This window comes from Chelonoidis abingdonii, chromosome 1 (genome assembly GCF_003597395.2).
Source record: "Chelonoidis abingdonii isolate Lonesome George chromosome 1, CheloAbing_2.0, whole genome shotgun sequence".
NCBI classification, from domain to species: Eukaryota; Metazoa; Chordata; order Testudines; family Testudinidae; genus Chelonoidis; species Chelonoidis abingdonii.
This window is the reverse complement of record NC_133769.1, coordinates 268,786,078-268,807,884: the sequence shown is the minus strand read 5'-3', so window position 1 is coordinate 268,807,884 and position 21,807 is coordinate 268,786,078. Positions and strand designations below refer to the sequence as shown.

General features: G+C 39.6%; 1 protein-coding gene across 2 annotated transcripts in view; it reads left to right on the top strand.

Moving 5' to 3' along the window:
* Positions 1-21,807, top strand: part of TPP2 (tripeptidyl peptidase 2) — a 73,984-nt gene that overhangs the window by 43,087 nt on the left and 9,090 nt on the right. Inside the window, exons 22-28 of one of the 2 annotated variants that reach the window (XM_032800927.2) lie at positions 1,636-1,880; positions 2,133-2,211; positions 4,195-4,233; positions 14,207-14,358; positions 14,764-14,860; positions 17,548-17,678; positions 19,092-19,299. In XM_032800927.2, coding sequence (XP_032656818.1) covers positions 1,636-1,880; positions 2,133-2,211; positions 4,195-4,233; positions 14,207-14,358; positions 14,764-14,860; positions 17,548-17,678; positions 19,092-19,299 — 951 coding nt within the window. The remainder of the gene's footprint in view (positions 1-1,635; positions 1,881-2,132; positions 2,212-4,194; positions 4,234-14,206; positions 14,359-14,763; positions 14,861-17,547; positions 17,679-19,091; positions 19,300-21,807) is intronic. The other variant, XM_032800936.2, reaches the window with a different exon arrangement.

The following is a 21,807-nucleotide window of genomic DNA, read 5'->3' as shown; positions in this document are numbered from 1 at the left end:
AACTTGTCTCCTGTAGTGGTTTTTGAACTTTTTGTATTGGGGACCCCTTTCACACAGCAAGCCTCTGAGTATGACTCCTTTTATAAATTAAAAACAGGAGGAGGGTAATTTAATTTAATGGGGGCTGGAGGCTGTCAGCCTCGTGACCCCCATGTAACTACCTTGCAACCCCATGAGGAGTCACAATCCCCACTTTGAGAACTCCTGCTTTGCAGTTTAGATCTGGTACTTAAAGAGCTGATGCAGACTGCACTTTATGAACTTATTTCAACAAAACACATATGCCTAAACTTAAGAATGTACATATGACTAATCCCATCCCTGTTTGGTAAAGCACCTCTGCACATTCTTAACTTCAAGAATGTGCTTAAATTCCATTAGTTTAAATGAGATTGCTCTCATTTGTGGGTGCTCTGCTGAATCAGGACTTTTATTACCTTTCCATGAAGATTATTTGCTGCTGCTGTTATATGAAAGACAGAGTCTATGAAGTGCAGGCCATGATCACTGGACCCTACTCATTTGATATTCCATAATGACAATGTGGCTCTTTACTCACAACCAGAATTTTGGTTTTGTCTCATTCCATATAAACAAATCTAGTAATTTACTGGTAGTAGCAAACACAGTTTGGCTGGATTAACTCAAGAAAGATGATGATTAATCTACTAGTAGTCTTCCCTAGCCACTTACAAAGCTAGGAGAGGCTGGGCTGCATAACTTTTGACACAAAAGCTACGAGTTTGCTCTATCGTGACAAGACAATGCTAATTGGGAAATTCCCTAGATTGTACTTCATGGAATGAGGCTTTATCCACTCAATTATTCAGACTGATACTGCATCTTGATTAAAAATTGTCACTGTACCTAAAGTTCTTACAGCTTTCAGCAGAAATAAGGCAACTTCTTTAGCTTCTTAGAAACATCCTTATCAAAGGTATCTGAAAACTTGTTTTCATCACCTTTATCCATACCTTCAAGCAATATTGCTTCCTAGTTTCAAGGTCTTATGCCTAGTTTGAAAGAGTGGTATTGCAGTTGAAGTCCTCTTGAGAGACAGCTGCTCATCAGTCTTCCAAAAGTGTGACTCTGTACAGCCAATCTTCAGCAGGCTACATGGCTTCAGGTGTAATTCTTAGATATCACTGAGTGCACGTAGCCACACAGTATTTTCCATCCCCACTTCTTTGGAATCTAGAATGTAGTCTTTGAAGTGGCAAAAGGAACTAAGGAACAAGGTTGCAGCAGCTTATATATGTTTAGGCTTGAATGCTCAATACTGCGAGAAAGGGAACACATCTGCAGTCCCAGGTAATCAGAGCATTCTAGGGGCTTCCGGCAAAGATGTGTATTAGTTGCAGATCCCCCAAAATAATATAAAGTGAGCGATTAATCCTCAGTATATAGTACAATATGCTCCTTTAGTCGGTGAGGTAATAATTCCACTAAAAACAAAGGGACTGGGCATTACAATCTTTTATTTCTCATTAATATAAATGCAGACAAGATTTTCTGTTAACCAGTTACAGCTCTGGCAACTTAAGGAAGAACATGATTCTAATTTTATTTGTAGGATTATGTATGCATGGTAAAACTTCTTAATCTTGGCATTTTATGAGAACCTCTTTCTTTCAGTATTCCCTGAAACTGGAGAAAGGAGATTACACTATTCGGTTACAAATCCGTCATGAACAGAACAGTGAACTGGATCGCATCAAAGACCTTCCATTTGTTGTTTCTCACAGGTTGTCTAATACTTTGAGCTTAGATATTTATGAAAGTCATAGCCTTGCTCTCTTAGGAAAGAAGAAATCAAACAGTTTGACATTGCCACCAAAACACAGTCATCCGTTCTTTGTTACATCTCTGCCTGATGACAAGTAAGTTGACGTTACCTATTTTCCAATGTAGATTTAACCAGCTGCTTCTATAAATCCAACTAAAATGATTCCCATCAATGTGATACATACCTTTCTAGCGTTTGTAGTTCCACATTGTAAACTGATTAACAAAATGTGACTGTAAGTGTTGCTTTTTGACAGTTTTGAGTTCTTTATATGTTTAGTATTTGTGGAACTTAATTTTAGCATATCATTGTTTGATTGTTTGTATTTTCCTTTATTTTTTATTAGAATACCTAAAGGAGCAGGGCCAGGATGTTATCTTGTAGGAGCTCTGACGTTGTCTAAGACGGAGCTTGGAAAGAAAGCTGTGAGTACTTGAAACTAATAAAGACTCTGTTCTCCAAAAGTTTCTATTTATCTAAATGGGAAATTCTGTGTCTTGATGATGATCATTATGGCTTACTTTCTTAATCTTCCTGTTAAGAGAGTGTTCAGTTAGTAAGTGAGACACATTGGTTTTTGTAAAATCAGTTGTCCTAGTGTAAACTTAATTCTGAATATTTTAAATGTAATCCTGCAATTTAATTTGTAATTATAACATGTAAATCGTAAGTGTCCAAAAATTACTCTAAACTATGCAGAAACATTTTTGAATTGCTGTAGAGGCAACTGCTTTTTTCAGGGTTATGACAAACTTGTAAGAATAGGTTTCTTTGTATAATTGTCTACCTGAATGTCATTTTTGAATGTACAACACTACTTTGTGTGTTTTGCTTTTGCATGTTGCTTTTCTAGTCACTTATGTGGTACACTCCTTACTCGCGTGCATGCAGCTTCCAGCAAAAAAATACAAAATAAATGTGCCTTTTAACACCTACTTACGTTTTACTTTTAAAACTTAGGAGACATCTATTTTGTAGACTGTAATGCTGGGGCAGGATTCCTTACCTGCTGCGAACTTCTGATGTTGTCAACCACTATTGCAGCTGTGTGTGCCAATGTAATGACATAAGATCTCTTTTCTACCTCTTTATGTCATAATGGAAAAGCTGTACCTCCTTGGTCAGTGTGTAGAGACGTGGAAACTTAATTTCCTGACTTGAATTAATTTTCAATCTGACTCTAGCTGTAAAAGCCAAATCAGTCTCCACTTCACTTAATTCTAAGTTTAGGAAGGATTCTCTCAGATACTCCAGTACATTTTAAATTGGTTATTGCTAAGATTAAATGTCAAATGTTTTCTATACAGTCATGGGCATATGTTGAGACATAGGAAATCTTGTGTAGCAGGACAAGAAATAATTTGAGGCAGGTTAGATTAAATGTATTTGATTTCTGACATATTGTGGAGACAACATAATGTATTAAATCCAGGTGCATATAATACTACAGGCTAGGTAACAATTTACACGAAAATGGAATGTTTGTATTTAGGAAGCTGTACTTTCTTGGGCCAGAAAAACTTGAGAAACCCACTAATCCAGCATGTTAAACTCTTTTAGTTTGGCTTATATTTGCTTGTATGTACAATAAATTCACAGCCAGATTGGAAATGTATTGCTGTTTTGATAAACATATAACTATAATGATAGTATAGGATATTTTCCCTTTCATCTGAAATTCAGCAGAACAATTTGTTATAATTCTTGGCTAGGCTATTTTACATCAAATTTAAATACCTATTAGGTACAGTAATTTCTAGAGTGGGAACCACTGGTGATGCAATAGTTACTGCTTATCAAGTCAGTTTTCTTGAAAATGGTTCAAGAGAAATTTTCACTTCAGATTCTTTACACAATCACGCACTTGTGTATCGTGTTATGAGAACAGTTTGTTGGATGGGTGCCATCAATAGTGTCACATTCTTGCTGCTGGCATCAGTGAACATTACTGTGCACCAAGTGACAGAAGGGAGGAATAGGCAACAGTGTTGTTCTAGTCCACTAAGTGTGAACTGGAAAAAAAAAAGAAAAAAAAGCAGTAGTATTTTTGTACATTAATTCTACTTAAGTATTATAAAATGGAACGATGCCACTTAATTTCCATTTTAATCTAAAATTCTCAATTGTGTTGCATTCTAAAGTTCATTTTGTCACTTTTTCATTGAGCTAAGTGGTTAACAACACTTCTGTCTTACTAGGAACAACAAACTATACACAAAAATGCATTTTTTTTAATTTAAAAGACATTAAAATATTTGTATACTTAAGAGCATGTTTTGATCACAGACCTGGCACTTTAGTAGTTTGAGCTCTCTAGGTTGAAAATATACCATAATCATACAGAGAAGGTGTCTCCATCCTGTGTAGTGTGTGCATGTTTTCTTACGGTATGTTATTCTAACTCCCAGGGGCAGTCTGCAGCAAAACGACAAGGAAAATTTAAAAAGGTACTGAATGTCAGTTTTTGGAAAAGATATGCTTAAGTCTAATTTTTCATTGTCTCCCTCAGCTGCCTTCTCTTGTGTAGTCTTGAGTTATCCACTTCATGCCTTAAGCAACCTCTGATGTTAGACCAACAAAATATTACTGTAATACTAAGTTAGACTTGAGCACCCAGATACTTCTATGATAGTGCCTTAAAAATGCATGTATAATGAGTCACTCTGTAACTCCTTTTCTTTATTATATACTACTCCCCCATTCTCTCTCTCTCTAAAGTGCTTGGAGTCAAGGTTTTCCATATAAAATATTTTGCCTTCCGTCTTGCCTCTTTATGAATGCACTGAAATTTTAACTTAAAGTTTATGATATAATGCATGGTATCCAGTCCCTCCTCACCACTAACTGGATGTATTTCTTTGAGGCTTAGTTGTACTGAAACGTAGACTGGATGTGGCACTACAAAACATACTGCAGCAAACAACACTGCTTTTGCAGGGGGATGGACTAAATGACCTAATATAGACTTTTTTCCATCTCTAGCTTCTGTGGTCTTCTTAAACAAAGCATAAACATAGCTTAATATAGGTTAATTTAATTTTGACGTAAAGTCAGCCTGTTCATGGAACAGTAGAAATCATAATTGGAGCACATGGTATAATCTACAAAGAACTGTCTTTTTCCTGTCTAGTATCCTTCATGTAAAGAAATTAAATGATAGAGTAACACTGGAATGTGTAAGTATTTTCAATAAAATGAGCATTTTAGCATTCTTTAGTATGTATTGTAACATTCTGCCAGCAGATGGGCAGTAGAAAACCAAAGGAAGATGATTGATCTTTTTTAAAAGGGCTGGGTCATTCACTTCAGTTCCTTCCTGTCTCTCAGCTGATGTAAGTTACTTATGTCTGGTTAACTTACTTTCCCACTCTTTCATCCGCCTCTTTTAAAGTGACATGATGATTTTGCCTCCTATTTTCTTTTCTCTCTGTGGAGTCTGTTTCCAGGCTCGGGAAGGAAATCATACCTAGTTGCATATCTCTACCTTTCATTAATCTTATGGGTCGGAGTTTTGACTGGGGAAGAGAAGAAGGATGTGGGTCATGGAAATTACTAGATCTATGCACTATATTCTACACCTCTGCTGTATTTGCTAAGAGCCTGTAAGGTTGAGAGGCTGCTAGCTTTGTTGGTCTTGGTATGGATATATCAGTACAAGGAGAAGGTCAGACGATCAAAGAAGAACTTTGATGCAGACTGCTGCCATTTTTCTGTGTTCACTTTTGTATCATATCTCTAGAAAGAATGTAAAAATCCCCATGTAAATGCATCCTTTTCCTGCAGGATAGGATGTGTTGATCACATTAATTGTGAATCCACAATAAAGGAGCTAATATAGCACTTATTCATAAAACCATGCAGAGTATATTGGATACTAGTGTGATGCTCTCCTCAGGGCTGCCCAGAACAGTAAGCCCCTGTCACCCCACTGTCTTAGCAAGAGTGCGCGCGTTCCTGGAGATTAGACAGTCAGTTCCCTGCCACCGCAGCCTGTCCACCTCACCAATATACTCCTCAAGAATCTCCTAGTCTTAACATTGTTTTGCAGGTAAAAATCAATGAAGCAGAGTTCCATAGAGGGGTGTCACTGTAGTGTCCAGTCCCTCTCACAGGACACTCACAGAAGTTAAGTTTGCTGTCTCCAAATAAATGTTATACACACCAGCCTATTAGATTTGCTGAGGACTCACTCTATACTTAAATGTAACAGCATGGAGATGGTTTATAGTAAAACTAAGAATAAGTTTATTAACACAGAACAGAGATTTAAGTGATAATAAGCAGAGATAACAGAAGATGGTTACAAATAAAATGAAGCATGCTTTCTAGTACCTACAACTTAAGTCTAGCAAGTTATATCTTTGCCTAAAGAATTTTCTCACTTACAGCATCTCCAGCCCTTCCTAGTAGGAGGATCCAGCATTCTCAGAATCAGAAAGTTCTGTCCCCTAAGTAATGGGTACCTGTGGGGTACCTCATTTTTATAGTCCAGTAAACCTTTGAAATGTGTTCTTTGGAAAGTAAACCCTGACAAAGTTCCTTTCCTCTCTTGATGTGTAGATGCCATACTAATCTTCCTCACCCACTGGTGAATCTGCTTTTTCAGTTACCTTAAACACTTTGTTTACATTAAATGTAAATGTACTTCCGTTGTCTCTGGCTTCACCTTGCTCAATTTACATTGGAGACAGACAAAGCAACCTTCCTTTGTCAGTGACAAACTTGTTTGTCCGCTATACTTACATTGCTTGGTTGGAAGATATTTTAGTAACCTATTTCTAGCACATGTGTAAAGAATTATTTACACTAACCATACAAACATCACACAATAATATTAATAAAGAATCTGTCACCAGTTTGTGATACAAGACACTGTTTGGCTAAATGTTCTAACTATAGTATTTTGGGTGTGCCCTTTGCTAGTTGGCATAAAGGGGCTCTTAGGCTCACAACTTGTCCTTAGTCGGTTGCCCTCCTAAAGTATGAGTTTAATGCTACACTTCTGGCTTCCGGGAAACACTTTCCTATCTTGTGGTAGTGGGCAGAGGCAGAGGGGAGAGGAGGGCGGCATGCAGGGTCACATTGGCACACCTCCTCCACTCCCCAGATTTGCTGCTTGCCTTGTACTGAACATGCTCACATGGACTGAGCATACTTGGCAACACTGCTGAAGCCAGCTGCCTTCACTCTGCACTCCCCCTCCATCAGCAGGGATGGTTCCTGTCTGGTAGTGGAACTACACTCTGTACAGATGGAGTAGTGGGTCCCATAATAAGACACAATACAATGGAAACTGCCCAGAAAAGGTATTGTAAGCCCTTGGGATGTTTGGTTAGGGCTACAGAAGAAGAGCATTTCTGAACAGATGTACCACCTCTTCCTGGAGGTGGCTACTACTTTACTTTCCAGTGTCCCAGTGGTGTGTGGAAGATCCAGTGTCACTCAGAACTCTATAGTTATAGGCCTGGTCCAGAAACTTTGCCACCAAGATTCCCTTACATGTTAATCTTCTTCAGAGGTAGCCTGTGTGACACTTTTGGAAGTTACCTGAGGTGTCCAGGATAAATCACTTCCACCTACTTACAGTGAGAGAGATCTTGTCTGTGCCCGCCAGGGGAAACCCTCCCCAACTACTGGTTGCAGGCAATGCAGGCACTCTGTTCTGCAGTCCATAAGCCCTGTTTGTTCCCAGTGCAGGCTTGCAATTTACATACCACTGAGTACCCAGTCCCTTATTTTCTGGACATGTATATTATATACTGATCCTCTGCGTCCATGGAAACAATGCACCCCAATTTGCTGGTTTCATCTTAATTCAGCACTCCTTCATACAAAGCGCTTATCTGTGTCTATAGTAAAACCAAACTGAAGTTTATTTAACAGAGCTCGAGACAGATTCAAATAAAAACAAGTATAAGGGTTTGGAAACATAAGGTTACACATAAAAGAAAAATATGAAAAACACACCTGTGCTTAATAACCAGATATGGTATTTCTCATCCAATGGTCAGTTGTTACAGTGCATGTCCAGTTCAGAAAGATGGGATCTGTCTTTCATGAGACACCCCTGCTGACAGAGTCTGTCTTTTGTAATGGATAAAGTCATGTATCCTTTCTGCTTCTCTCATACAGTTAGACTGCTGTCTTTTACCTCAGGGGTCCCCTGTTCAGAGACTTTTCTCAGGGTTTTTATCATTGTAAATCCTCAAGCCTGCATGTGGTACAGACAGTGAACATAGGGCTGGCTTCACGTATGTCCATTGTTCTCCGTGTTGATTGAGTTAGCCCTGAGATCCTTCTTGTTTCAAGTGATTAAGTTTCACTTCAGTAATTTTGAAACCTAATATCCTACATGTTACATAATTCTAAAATTATTTTCCATACAAACATCACACAATTGGCTATTTATTAGCTTTCAACAGAGACCACACATAAACCCCTTTGGTGAAATATTGAGAAGATGGTTGTATGCAGGGGTAACATACCTGCCTTTGCATGTCTGTGTCCCAGCCTCTGACATTTTGCTGCAAGAGGGAACCACTTACAAAGTCCCAGTGTTTTGGGGCAGAAAGTGATGATAATTATCACTTAGGCAGAAGTGCTTGAGATTCCCATTTTCCAATCCATGATAACAAACACTCATTTTCTGGCTGCTTCAGGACATCCTGTAGTAAAAGATCAGTCTGCTGTACTTCAGAATCATCTTTGCCTGAAGTGTCATGTGTCTACAACAACCCATCAGAAGGTGACAGTAGGTTCACTTATATGTACACCTGCAAAATTTCTAGTCAGTGTGCCTTGAACATTGTTTCTCTAAGCCACTCTATCAGGTTTCCATCAAGGCATTGCAAAACCCCTTTTCTACTGCAGGAGACTTGCTTAAATGATCCATTCTGGAGCAGTCTCCCAAGTCTTACTCCAAAAGGCAGATTCAAGAGACTTATTATCTCTACTCTGTTTTCCTCAGACAGCTTGTGTTTCACATGTTTTTTAAGACTAGGAATTTCTTCCTCTGAGTTCAGTTAATCTTTATGGAGGCCCTTTGCGATCAAAGTGTCCAGTTTGAGGGAATTCCTGTGGTCCTGGATCTGTAAAATGCCTGTTTTGCATAGCTTCATTTTTGTGGCCCACAAGAGGTCACTTAAACGTAGTATCAGAGTTGCTATTGGTAGTTTAAACGCTTGTCTTTCACCTGTTGACAGCTTCCAAGTGGTTGCCAAGATCATTGTGGCTATAGTAGCCAGCCTTCCTGAAGGAGGTATTCTTTGTCCAACTATACCTTCACTGCAGAAATCACTCGGGATATGTCTCCACTGAAAACGCGATAGCGGAACAGCGGTACTTCAGTGTAGACACTGCCTATGCTGGTAGGTGGGGTTTTCTCATCGGTGTAGGTAATCCACCTCCCTGACAGGCAGTAGCTAGGTTAACAAGAATTCTTCCATCCACCTAGTGCTATCTACATTGGGATAGGTTGTCATAGCTATGTTTCTCAGGGATATGGATTTTTCCCACCCCTGGGAGATGTAGTTATGCTGATGTAAGTTTCCAGTTAAGACAGACCTTGAGACAAAGCACTCACGCGTTGAGCAGTGATCTAATCCTTACTGGACCTATGAAGAAGGACACTGTTTACTATTGCACCTTCTCCCTGAAAGGCTAGACTGAGGAGTGAGGTTGGATGCAAAATAGAAAAAGATGTCCCAAGTATGGGTTCCACTCTAACTGTAGCTTCACAGCTACTACGCTGTTTTTCTCCATTCAGGGCTTTTCCTGTCTTGCTTTTCAGCAAACTCAGACTTAACAGCTTCCTGTCTTTGGTGGTTGCAGGACTTATAGACTCATAGAAGTTTTCTCTTAGAGGTGGCTTCAGATTGGCCGTGGTTACAACAGATGAATGTCTGGGGTTGAGCGCACCATAAAGGGGTTCAGGGCTGCTGGTCCCTAGCAGAGAGTTTCTGCCAGTCAACTGAGAAAAGAGTAAATTGGTTTTACAGCATGTATGTTCTTCAACATGTCATGGCCTGAAGAACAAAGTATTCAGTATCCACACAGAACCCAATTGCAGTTTTTTAGATCAGCAGTTTTGGGCACATGGAATTGGAATGAAAATGGAAGCCCACTGATTTTTCCTTTGGTCAGTGAGAGCTGTTCTGAGTGTCATGGGCTTTTTAGCAGCAGGGCATAATGGCTGAGCTGTACTTGGAATAATTAGGAAAATGGATTCTATGTGTCTTTCGTGTACTCTCGTGTAAAAGCAAGGGATGCACCAACTGGTTTTAAATGGCCATCTGCATAAACAGAAGTCTCAAGCAGAGGTTCCTAAACTTGTTTTTGCCATGCCCCCGTTCAAAGATTCATGTCCCATGCACGACCCTTCTTTGTTCCCCTTCTCTCTCCTCCACAGTCCTGCCCATCCCTCTTGCTCTTACTCTCCCAGCCTGCTGCCCTCTTCTGCAGACCCTGCACCTGCTGGCTCCAAGTGCATCCTCCATGGTGCTGCTGGCCAGACCTCACTCCCTTTGTTGCTGCCTGCTGCCACCATTCCAACATCCAGGGCACATGTGGCGTGTGAGGTGGAGGGGCTCTCAAACCCTTCATCATTGCCTTCCCTTGTGCACTAGCTGTCTTCGCCACGGCTCAGAAATAGCAAGACACTATTGTTCTGCTTCGCATCAGGTCATCACTCTCCCCAATAACCTCAGCACACCCCACACTGTGAAAACCTATGCTCAGGAGCTGAGACCCCCTCCTTTTGAGTTCAGGGTATGGGAAGACACGTGATAGTATCTGAGGACAGAGCCAGCAGTGGGCATGAAGGCATTGACTCTGACCCATGGGCTAGGTGGTCCACTAAGATGAGTTGGGGTGGAGGTGGTGCTCCCTCACCAAGCTGCCCCAAATGTTCCTCCATACTCCCCCCCCCCCCCGAGGGGGGCACACCCCACCACAGTTTGAAAACCTCTCCTTGAGGGAAATGTAGGGAATGATGTCTTAATGTGTTGGAGGTCTGGCATAGCCTATGCCTTTCCCCATCTTCCTGTTTTTGGAGAACTTTGGATAAGAATGGGAAGAAGTGTTTGTGTTTTAAATTTTTTTTTTTTTTCTGAGCCTCTTTTACTATTTGCAAATTCAACTGGTGCCTTTGAGAAATTGCATACATTCAGATGGCCTAGAGAGAGGTCTTGTGCAATGGAAAAATGCAATGTGAAATACGTTGCCTGAATTTTAAAGCTGACAATGGTCTTTGTAGTATGCCAGCTGTATGTGTATGCATGTTCGCCTGGAGTATTTCATGTGAAAACTGTGATGGTGAATTAGAATAACCTTATTATATGTAATTATTTGCCTGGTACGTCAGACAAATGTATAATTAAAGTCTCTGTTTTGAAAATCTTAGTCTAACTAGACAGATATGAGAGGGAAAGTAGACAGATATAACTGAGAAAAGAGAATGAGACTAAAAAATATATGTGACATGATGCTGACATCTGACTTCCACTTGAATTTTTGTTGAGTAGTGGGGGAAAAAATTTGGTGGAATAGGTGGTAAAATCTTAATACTATTTTAATGTTATCTGTATGCTATCATACTTAAATTTGGTGACACTTCTATTATAATCCTTGTTTAAAGATGATGTAATGCAGGTATAAATATTTTTCTTCAGCATCTAATTTGGCGCAGACAGCATCAGGCCAGGAGCACATTTTCCTTCAAGCTTTTAGCTGCTATGATTGTTACAGAAAATCTTACGATGAGGCAGATCTGAAAAAGTGTTAATGTCTGCTATGACTCAAAAATAAGATGTTTGATTTGTATCTGATATAACTCAATTTCTTCCACTTGTACCAAATTTAGCAAACAATTGTGGTTAAATTCCACTCCACAGTCGTCTGTATTTTGATGGCAAGTGAAGTAATTCTTGTATGAATACAGTTTGTAGTTCTGCAAAAACACTTTGAGACTTACCGACTCTAGTTGCACATTATATAAATAATTTCATAATGTTTCTTAGTTTGCTGTGAGAGATGAGAATAGCTGTGACATTTAACACTGAGAGTAAGTGCCATACATTGAGAGACTTTCTTTGTGAAGGTAATTTTTTCTGAAGACAATATATTAAATGTCTAAATTCAGTTTTACACTATATCATAGTAACTCAGTTGCTATGATATAACATAATTTTAAAAAAAAACCTTTATATAAACAAGAATTCATTATTTGTCCAGCTGTGGCTCTTGCACATGTTCTTTGAGTAAGGTTTTGAAAGAGTGGTGCTTTTTTTTTAAAGTTTATTCAATATCTGAGTCATAGCTGTTAGTCCTAGTCAGTCAGTCCATTTCCTTCATGCATTTGTATCTGCCACCATTTTTTTTAAATGTTAAGTTTAAATTAATTAATGAAACTAGGATCTTGTCTTCGCGTACAGCGCCACACCAGTGCAGCTTTTCCTGTCAGCGTATAATCCACCTCGCCGAGAGGTGTTAGCTGGCCTGGACTAGCGGCTAGGAACCCCCAGCATCTACCTACCTCACCTCCGGGAACCACCTCTAGCCCAGCCCTGAAAGCAGCACAGATGTGAAGGTGGCAATCTTGGGACCCCCCTGCCCCCCCTATAAACAACAACTTTGCAGATCTCTCCACCCCCATGATCCTGCTTTGGGTCAGGACCCCCTCGATTAGAACACTGAGAAATTTCAGATGTTATCAATTTTAAATCCCTCTCGCCATGAAATATACCAAACTGGACCATGAATTTGGTAGGGCCCTAATTATCTATTTATATAGCAATAAAATGAAGCTTTTGATCTACAGGTTTCTAGCACAAGCTTAGTATGGTAATGTAGTGGGTCTGTACACTCAGATTTAATATTCTTTTTGGGGAGAGCCTGTTTAAATACTGTAACATGGTTAAAAGCAGAAAATTGATAGTGTGTACTGTAATGTATGTTAGATATGGTCTGTGGTGAAACCTGACGCTGGTTTACTCAGAAGAGATGGGATTTAAATTACATGAGAAAAATGTGTGTATCAAAACAGCTGTTTGTTGAGATCAACATTGATCCTTTCAGTTGAGATCTTTTTTCACACCTTGATGACTGTATATATCAGGTCTGGTCTGGAGATTGATCTCTCCATAAACCACATAACTATAGTCTTCCTATATTTGAAAACAGAAAATAATTCAAAAGTGTTACTGTTTAGCTTTTTATCTGAATATGAATACACCATAGGCTAAGCTGCAAAGTCCTGTAGTAGCAGCTTGGAAGAAATTTCAGTGGCTCAAGAGGGATATACTTATGCGTTTTAAGGCATGTTGATGACTTTACTAATATAACGTTTTGTTAATAATTACCCCCACCACCCCCAAAAAAACAAAAAAAAAAAAAAAAAAAAAAAAAAAACCTTATTCACTCACATGTTTTGTCCCCAAACTTTAGAGGACAGGAGCTTTACCTAATTTTATCTTTACCTTTTTACCCCACTTACCTGCTTTCCTGAAGACTGTCTCCATAACTCCCTTTAACAGTATGTGAATACAAAAATGTTAAGCTTTGACACCTTGGTAAAGAAAATAGAACTGCTTTAAGGCACACTGAGGCCATGTAATGGTTAAAGCCATATTGAAAGGGTGCACCTGCCCTATAGCCTTCCTTGCTGGCCAGCATGACTCGGCTGCACCCAACCTCAATTTCCTCTTCACTGAAGGCCCTTTAAGTTCACACAGTCCAGATATTCCCCCTCTGGGGTCCAGTTTATTAAGTCCTGCACAAAGTCTTTCAAAATAGAGGTCAAACCTACAAAGTCTTCACCTCTGTTTCAGCTGAGCCCGACAGGGGGTCTGTCTTCACTCTTTAAAATTCATTTCTTTTATCCCAATCTCAAGCTGGGCACAGCCCATCCTCCCTGAGAATCTGCCTTCCTGCTCTCCCAACACCTTTTTGCCTGGAGCTAGGCCCTTCTCCACAGGCCTTCCTTGCAGTTGTCTCCCCGCTGCTGACTCAGGGCCCTGCAGAAGCCTTCTTCCTCCTTGCAGTGTCTGCAGGCACCTTGCAAACCATCTCCAGCTGTCTCCCCCTTTATAAGACCCAGGTGCCCTCCCTTAAGACCAGGTAGGCAGCCTGTAATCCATCCAGAGGCACTGGCCTGCTTCCTTTCTTGCAGGGGCCAGTCACCTTGTTACAAGCCCATTTCTGAAAACTTGGAAGAAACCCTGGGGAGGTGGGAAATTGAGTGCATCTCCAGAGAAAGTTGAACCATTCTGAGGTTCTAAAGACTAATTCTTTGTTCTCAGGCTCCAACTTCCAGGCATGTAACTGCTTGCAATCATTGAGCACTTTTTGCACTGTAAGATAAAAGAATAGCAATGTAGTCCATTCCACCACGTAGTTGATTTTTTTTTTTTTTTCTACCACTAGGATGTAGTTACTGTTCATTACCATCTGATACCATCACCAACAAAGACTAAGAATGGCAGCAAGGAGAAAGAAAGGGAACCAGAAAAAGAAAAAGATGTAAAGGAGGAATTTGCTGAAGCTTTGAGAGACCTGAAGATACAGTGGATGACTAAGTATGTCTTTTGTAGTTTCTGTAACCAGTCATAACATAACAGGGATAGCTCAGTGGTTTGAGCATTGGCCTGCCAAACCCAGGGTTATGAGCTCAATCCTTGAGGGGGCCATTTAGGGATCTGGGGCAAAAATCTGTCAGGGTTCATACTTGGTCCTGCTAGTGAAGGCAGGGGGGCTGGACTTGATGACCTTTCAAGGTCCCTTGAAGTTCTATGGGATAGGTATATTTCCATATATTATACCTTTTCTATTTTGTTAATACTACACTTTATAGAAGAAATGGAAGTTTGAGTACTAGGATAATTAAACTTGTGATATCAGAAGACCAGTCTCTCACTGTTGCACTGCCTCCTGATTAGTACATGCAGAACCAGCATATTCATTTCATCCCTCTTTTTGGCTAGGCTGGATACCAGTGACATATATAATGAATTGAAAGAAGCCTTTCCTAATCATCTTCCCTTGTATGTTGCAAGACTCCATCAGCTGGATTCTGAAAAGGTGAGTTGTTTTTTTAATACAGTATTTGTTTCACTCTATCTTGCCTTGAGACAGGAGATTAAATCTGAAGATTTCTCCTTTACTGTTCTTCACAGATGCCTAGACTTAACATGACTGCTCTGGCTATGCTTTTAACTTACTCAGAATCAAAAGTATTTACCATTTACAAACCAGTGCATTTTTACAAGGCTGTAAATGTGAATGCTTAGCATCTCTTTCATTGTTCCCAGCATAGCAGAGAAACAGCTTGATTGGCTTATTGGTTGTTTATGGAAAAGATTAGTGAGGTAAAGTAAAATTAAAGAAATGAGTTTTCTATCTAGTTCTGAAAGGAGTGAAGTTGCTTATTTATTGAGGGAATGAATTTCATCATTTAGTTTTTTCTCCTGTTAAATGTCTTTTGCTTTCATGAACTTCTCGTGATGACTGACAGTTTCCAGTGGAATGTGGCTGATTTGGGTAGCTAGGACCAAACCCAGTGACATTTACCTGGGGAGACATTGCAAAAACCAGAGCACTGGGGTCAGATCAGTGTGACCAGTGTTGCTAATTACACAGGTTGGTGCATTTTGTGCCAAATGTAGGTTTTTCAGGTTCCAGGGCTTTATTTCTACATATGAGTTGCTATAATCAAGCTTGGAGTCTGTAAATGCAAGGAGCACTGTGGACAGGTTAGTGTCTAATGTTGAACTCTTTAAAAAGAGAAAGTGTTTCAGTCCCGCTGCTCATTGTAGATACTTGAAGTATATCAAAGCACTTCTGTATGAGTATACTTTTCAAACGTGAATGCTCAATCTATACTCTTTTATATAAAAGGGTTTGGTTTTTGTTTTACTCTAGAGAGGCTTACAAAGTACTGAACTCAGTATTTGTAGCTCTAGCTTCTAGGAGAGATCCCTCAGATGCCACCTTCTTCTCCCCTTGAATAGCCATTCAGATGTATACAGTTGGAACCTGTTCCATCATTTGTTACCGGCTGAAGGATGGAGAGGATTCCTTCCTTCTCATTGTCAACACAGCTGAGCAAAGTATTCCTTCCTTCTCATTGTCAACACAGCTGAGCAAAGTATTTTCCCAGTCTCTCACTGATTAAATCCTATTCCCAAGACCTAGTGCAAGGGTCAGGTGACTCCTTGTTAATTCCATTTTCTGGGAATGGATCATCTAGCAATGGCTTGGCTTAATAGTGACTTGTGTTGCTTTCGGTGATCTAATCCAAAAATCAGTGAGCTTAGCCATAAACTGTAAAGCCCTTACAGATGGTTTCTTCATGAGATAGACTAACTGTTCTTGAGGTGGAGGGTCTGCTCACATGTCTTTCAAGTGAATAAGTGCTTATCCTCCATTTTCAAAGGTACACTGCTGTGATCCTTAGCAGATGGTGGTGTTGTCCTCTTCCTGTAGCAAACAGCTGTTGCACAAATTCTCTCTGTTCATCTATTTCATGTTCATCACTAGGATAGTGTGAGCTCCTAACATTCCACCTCCTTCCTCTTCTTTTGGTACTAATTCTTTCTTTTGCAGGGTGCACCACCTCAGACTTTATACAGAACTTCAGAAGCACAGTTTCCTTTATGCATAGGAAGGCTGGATTCTGTATCCTGAGCTAGCTTGTCTCAAATCATGATCAGCTCTTCGGATGCTGTCTGTAACCCCATTCTTCATCATTCTTGTGTCACTAAGATTGTAAGGTTGGCCTTGTGGTTTGACCTTCTGGTTAAGGCACTGTACTGTGACTTGGGATATCTGGGATCAGGCCCCAGATTCCTCACATACCTTGTGTGATGTGCTGGGTCTTTGCCCATCTATAAAATAACTACAGACACTTTCATTGTCTGTCTTGCTTATTTAGGTTGCAAGCTCTTTGAAGCTGGGATCTCCATCTTACTATCTTAAAAGAGTTTAAGGTCAGGAGAGACCTAGATCATAATCTGATCTTCTGCACATCAGAGGCCACTAAACCCCGTCCAGTTCCCACTTCATTGAGCCCAGTTACCTGGATTAAAGTATTACAGCCCTCAGGAAACTAAACTGTCATGTGCCACAGGCAAAGCATAGGAGGGACTGAGGTCCACCAATGCCCAAGGCCTTGCAATGAATGTCAGGGAAATGATTTGGCAAGATACCCTGATAATCCTAACAAGTGACCCACACTCCAGGCTGCAGAGGAGGGTGAAAAATCCAAGTTTGACCTGGGGGATTTACTTCCCAAACCTGGAATGGCAATTTGACTCTGAGCATGTGAGCAAGATCCACCAGCCAGATATGAGAGAATTTTCTCTACTGCCTCAGAGCACCACCCTGCCTGTCCAATATCCCATCTCCAGTCATGGCAGTCTGTGCTTCAGAGGAACAAAACAAGCCCAGAGCACCTTGGAGGTGGGGAAAAATATTTTGCTTCCTGAGCCGTGTCGACCATGGGAAGCTTGTTGAGGCCTATAGGCACTACTGGAATATAAAGAAAATAGTAACCTCTTTGTGTCAAGGACTTTTAAAATATGGGTTTGTATGGCCCAAGTACAATATGACCTCAATCCTGTCTAGACTGTAGAAATGTTAAGTAAATAGATTTCAGAAACTATTTGTATTGCTATGTACTTGTGACTTCAGTAATGTTAATAATATTGTGTTAAATGGGATGACTTCGTTTTGCCAGTCTCACATTTTTTTATTCCTTTTTCATTCAGGAACGAATGAAAAGGCTCGATGAAATTATTGAAGCTGCAAATACTGTTATCTCGCATATTGATCAAACAGCGTTAGCAGTTTATTTTGCCATGAAGACTGATCCCAGGCCTGATGCAGCTACTATAAAAAAGTACCTAACCAGTAAATACTCCTCCTTCTTGCATCCTGTTTCTGTAGTCTATAAATATAGTTGCCTTTTCTACATACAAATATTCTAAAGAATTCTGAAAACTGATCTAGAATTGTAATTTTTTGAGACTTGGGTTCAAACTTGACTTCAAGTGGAAACAGGTATTTGAGACAAGTACGTTTAGAGTTTTGTGCGTTTCAGAATGCAGAAAGACACTGAAAAACGAATTTTGCTCAGAAGAGCTCAGATAAGATTACAAAGGATGGCTTTCAGATCAGAATCGAGATACATGGGCAAAGCTGTGTGGGAAAGTTTGCACTCTGCTTAGTCTCATCAAGTTCATAAACATTCAGAATAATCAGTGAACTGGTAGTATTTGGATAACAAGGCACTCCTGTAGGAATAAGGGCAGGGTTTTGCATGATAGGATGGGACCCTCAAAATTCTTGAAGGATGGTTCCAAGATGCTAGTGAACAGTACTTGTTGTTTGATAAAGCCACTTTTGAAGAGCTCAAAGTGTTTATAGAGTGAATCAGGAAAGAGAGACTGGTAACCATGGCTATATCTGTATACAAATATGGTCTTTTTCTCTGTGGAGTTAGTACACAGTAAGATTCTTTTGGAGTGTCAGTATGTTCAGTAGCAGTCAGCACTTCAAAGATGACAATGCACTACATTTTTTTTAATTATTTATTTCAAAAGCCTCTTTTATGCTGATCCATTTTCACTGGGGAATAGGAAAGAGCAGCTAAATTGAAGTTGAGGGGCTGTGAAAGGAGGTTTGTTACATATTGACCTTTGGTTAATTAAATCATTAACCTAGTTGCTTGGAGTGGCTTGTACATAACACTGTATTTGCTGGATTTAAAAATAATCATTTCCATTCTAAGCATTTCTTGGTAGAGTTAACCAAATGATCTGGTGATCTTCTAACATATGAAACTGAGAACCAAATTCAGTGCTGGCTTAAGTGAATGCAGTTCCTTTGAAGTCCATGTTGGCTTACATTAACAGTGGATTGGCCCTCCTTCCATACTATCAAGAACTAATAAAATATATTTCTAGATCCTGACTTCTTGTTAAATTCTTAAAATTTGGTTTGTGCTTCTGTTCAAATACTGGAGGCAATTCAGTTACTCCTGAACCTATAGGCTTAGTTAGAATCTGTACTTTGTGTAATGTGCACTAGCTATATTTTGAGCCAGTTTAGAATGATAGGAAATAGTTTATTTTAAAAAATGCTGTATTTTAATAGGGTAGCTGAAAATTGCTTCTACTTCTAGTGTAAATACTAATCAACAAGTGTGTTTAGTTTACTGTGATTTTTAAGGCAAAGTTTAAATTATTGGCTCTTGATTAAAACAAATAGCTGCAGGAGACACCTTGTATTTGTGTTCAACTTCTTAATGTAGTGATATGGAAAAACAGAAGTCTACCTTAGTGGATGCCCTTTGTCGGAAAGGAAGCGCACTAGCAGACCAACTTCTCCATCTGCAGGCCCAAGATGGGGCTGTTTCAAGTGATGCTGAAGGTAAAGATGACGATCAAGAGAGCTGCATAGGTGTTCTGTCAGAGACTTTCTGGGAAACAACAAAATGGACTGATCTTTTTGACACTAAGGTAAGACGACAAGCAGAAATTTTAAATGTTGCACTCTTGTGATGGAATTTAACACCACTTTTGTGTGTGGCTTCCAGGCATCTCTCCCTTCCACTCCCTAGTTCTGTCCCCATATATTGTGCCAGCCTCTCTCAAATGTTTTTCCTCAGCTGGGATCTCTCCTAGGCTATTAAATCCAAGGCAAATAAATCTATCTGCTCTGTGTGTATACATATGGGGAGGGTATGGAGCAGTAACTGCAGACTTTTATTAACAAACTGCTTCATTTATCAAGTTTCTAGTTAACTATTCCTTTCAAGGAATAGTTCAATTGCTGTCCAATACAGCACTTGTAGTCCTTCAACAGAAATGTGTACAGTCCTGTTCTGTGTTGGTCATGAGTCCGTAGCATCTTCTGCATTAAGAATGAAAGAAAACCCTGTGTTCCTTAACTGTGAGTAAGGGCTGCAATGGGAGAAGTTGAATTACCACTTGTAACCTGTTAGCAAGTTCTTATCAGGGTAAGGTCCCTATGTCCTTCAGCATAGCTGTTTCAGAGGAAACCATAAAATCCCAGTAATACATATGATTATGTAACTGAGTTATTACTCATTTCCTTCTTAAACTGATGTGTTGCTATGCGCTGTTAGAATAATTACTATGTTTCACATCAGACATGGCTGTATGTCAGTGGTGAATGAGTTTTTCCAAATATTTATGTGAATTTCAGTTAGTACAGCGCTTTGGAATCATTTGAGATGAAAACTGTTGAATAAATCAGAAGAAATGTTATTCCTTTATTCCTTCCTAACCCCTGCTGATGAGTCAGCCTAAAACCTGAAGCAGGAAGATTGATGATTATTTATTCAAGATAGCTTCTTTGTAGATGTTCTTATTTGTGTACGTCTTTTATCTTCCTCTGTTGATTCTTAAGCCACAGTGCTGTGCTGTGCTCTGCATTAACAACAATATGCAACACAGTTTGTTTAACTTTCTTGCCTTTTAATTTCAAATGTGCTCTTATATTATGAAAGAAGATACATAACATATTCAGAAGTGTCCAACTGGCCTTCTCGATATACCATTTATTATTAGAGCTCAGTGGACCATTTTCAGCAAAATGAAATTTTGTCAAAACATGCTGTTTCATCAAAGCCAAAAATGTTGTGGAGATGTACTGGTGTTGAGCAAGATGTTGTCGAGAGAGAGAGAAAGAGTCTGACTTTCTGTGGCCGCAAGGGACTAGAGAATTGGGATGGGGTGTGCGAGACCGAGGTGCAACTCCCTGCTCTGCCTGATTCACTTTTTCATTTCAGGTATCACTCTGGATCAGACAGAGCAGGGACTTGAATCTGAGTCTCCAGCCCAGGCTGGTGCCCTAACCTCTAGCTCTCTCCACACACAGACACTTAGGTTTTATGTTGACACAATTACGTTTTCACAAAAATGTTTGGAGGATTATTTTTTTTTGTTAATTTCAAAGCACTGAAAGTTACTTCAGAACAGAATTGTTGTTCTCCAATCAGCTCTTTGCTGTTCCATGTACCTCATATATATCCTTGTACTCTTTTCCTCCTTTACAAACTGAATAGTAGTCTTACCCTTTAATACTTCCTCTTACTGACAAACCTTCCCCCGTCTATACATATTCTACCTCTTATCAAGTTTGTGCATTTCCTTGGCCCTTTCCTAGTACTTCCTGGTGATCAGAACTGACATACTATTAAAGAGGCACCACCAAATTAAAATCTAAACTAAATCTAGAGTAGCCATAACTCTATGCTTTAGAAAAAGTTATTTGGAAAAATTTTATGTGAAGCACATACTTGGCATTTATCTACTTGATATTTAGGGATCTAAAGTTATCTGTTGTTAGTTTTGTTTCAGGGGCTCAATACTCTCAATTTTAATTATTACTATTCTGATACATGGGTCACTAATGCCATTGTACCGGGATATTTTTATGACATAGAATTTTTATCTCCATTCTACCCAATGATCTACTCTCTAGACAGACATTTTTATAATAGTTTAATCTTTAAGTACTACTATTCCATACATACGATATAAACTATCTTTTTCTATGTAGTTTGTGGGAAGGAAAATAATTTCTTACTGATTTTTCTTATCTGACCACCCTTCTTAAATCTAAGTTACATTGAGGCCTTCTAGTGACAGGCATGCTAGCTTATTTGTTGTCATGCATTCCTCTTCTCCTATCCAGCTTATAAAGATGGTCAGAGACATAGTGTTTACTGCTCCACCTACTGGGAAGCAAAGGGGTGAGTGGGAGGATGAGTGGGGGTAGACGTAAATATTTTAAAAAATTGTCTTCCTATCAGTGTTCCCTCTAATTTTTCCCACCCATGTGGAGAATGACTTTGGTGATGTGGCCACATTGCCTCCATATTGGTGCACACAACAAAATTCATGTGACGGGGGTAGGGCTGAGGAGTTTGCAGTGTGGGAAGGGGCTCAGGGCTGGGGCAGAGGATTGGGGTTAGGGTGACCAGATGAGATGAAGAAAAT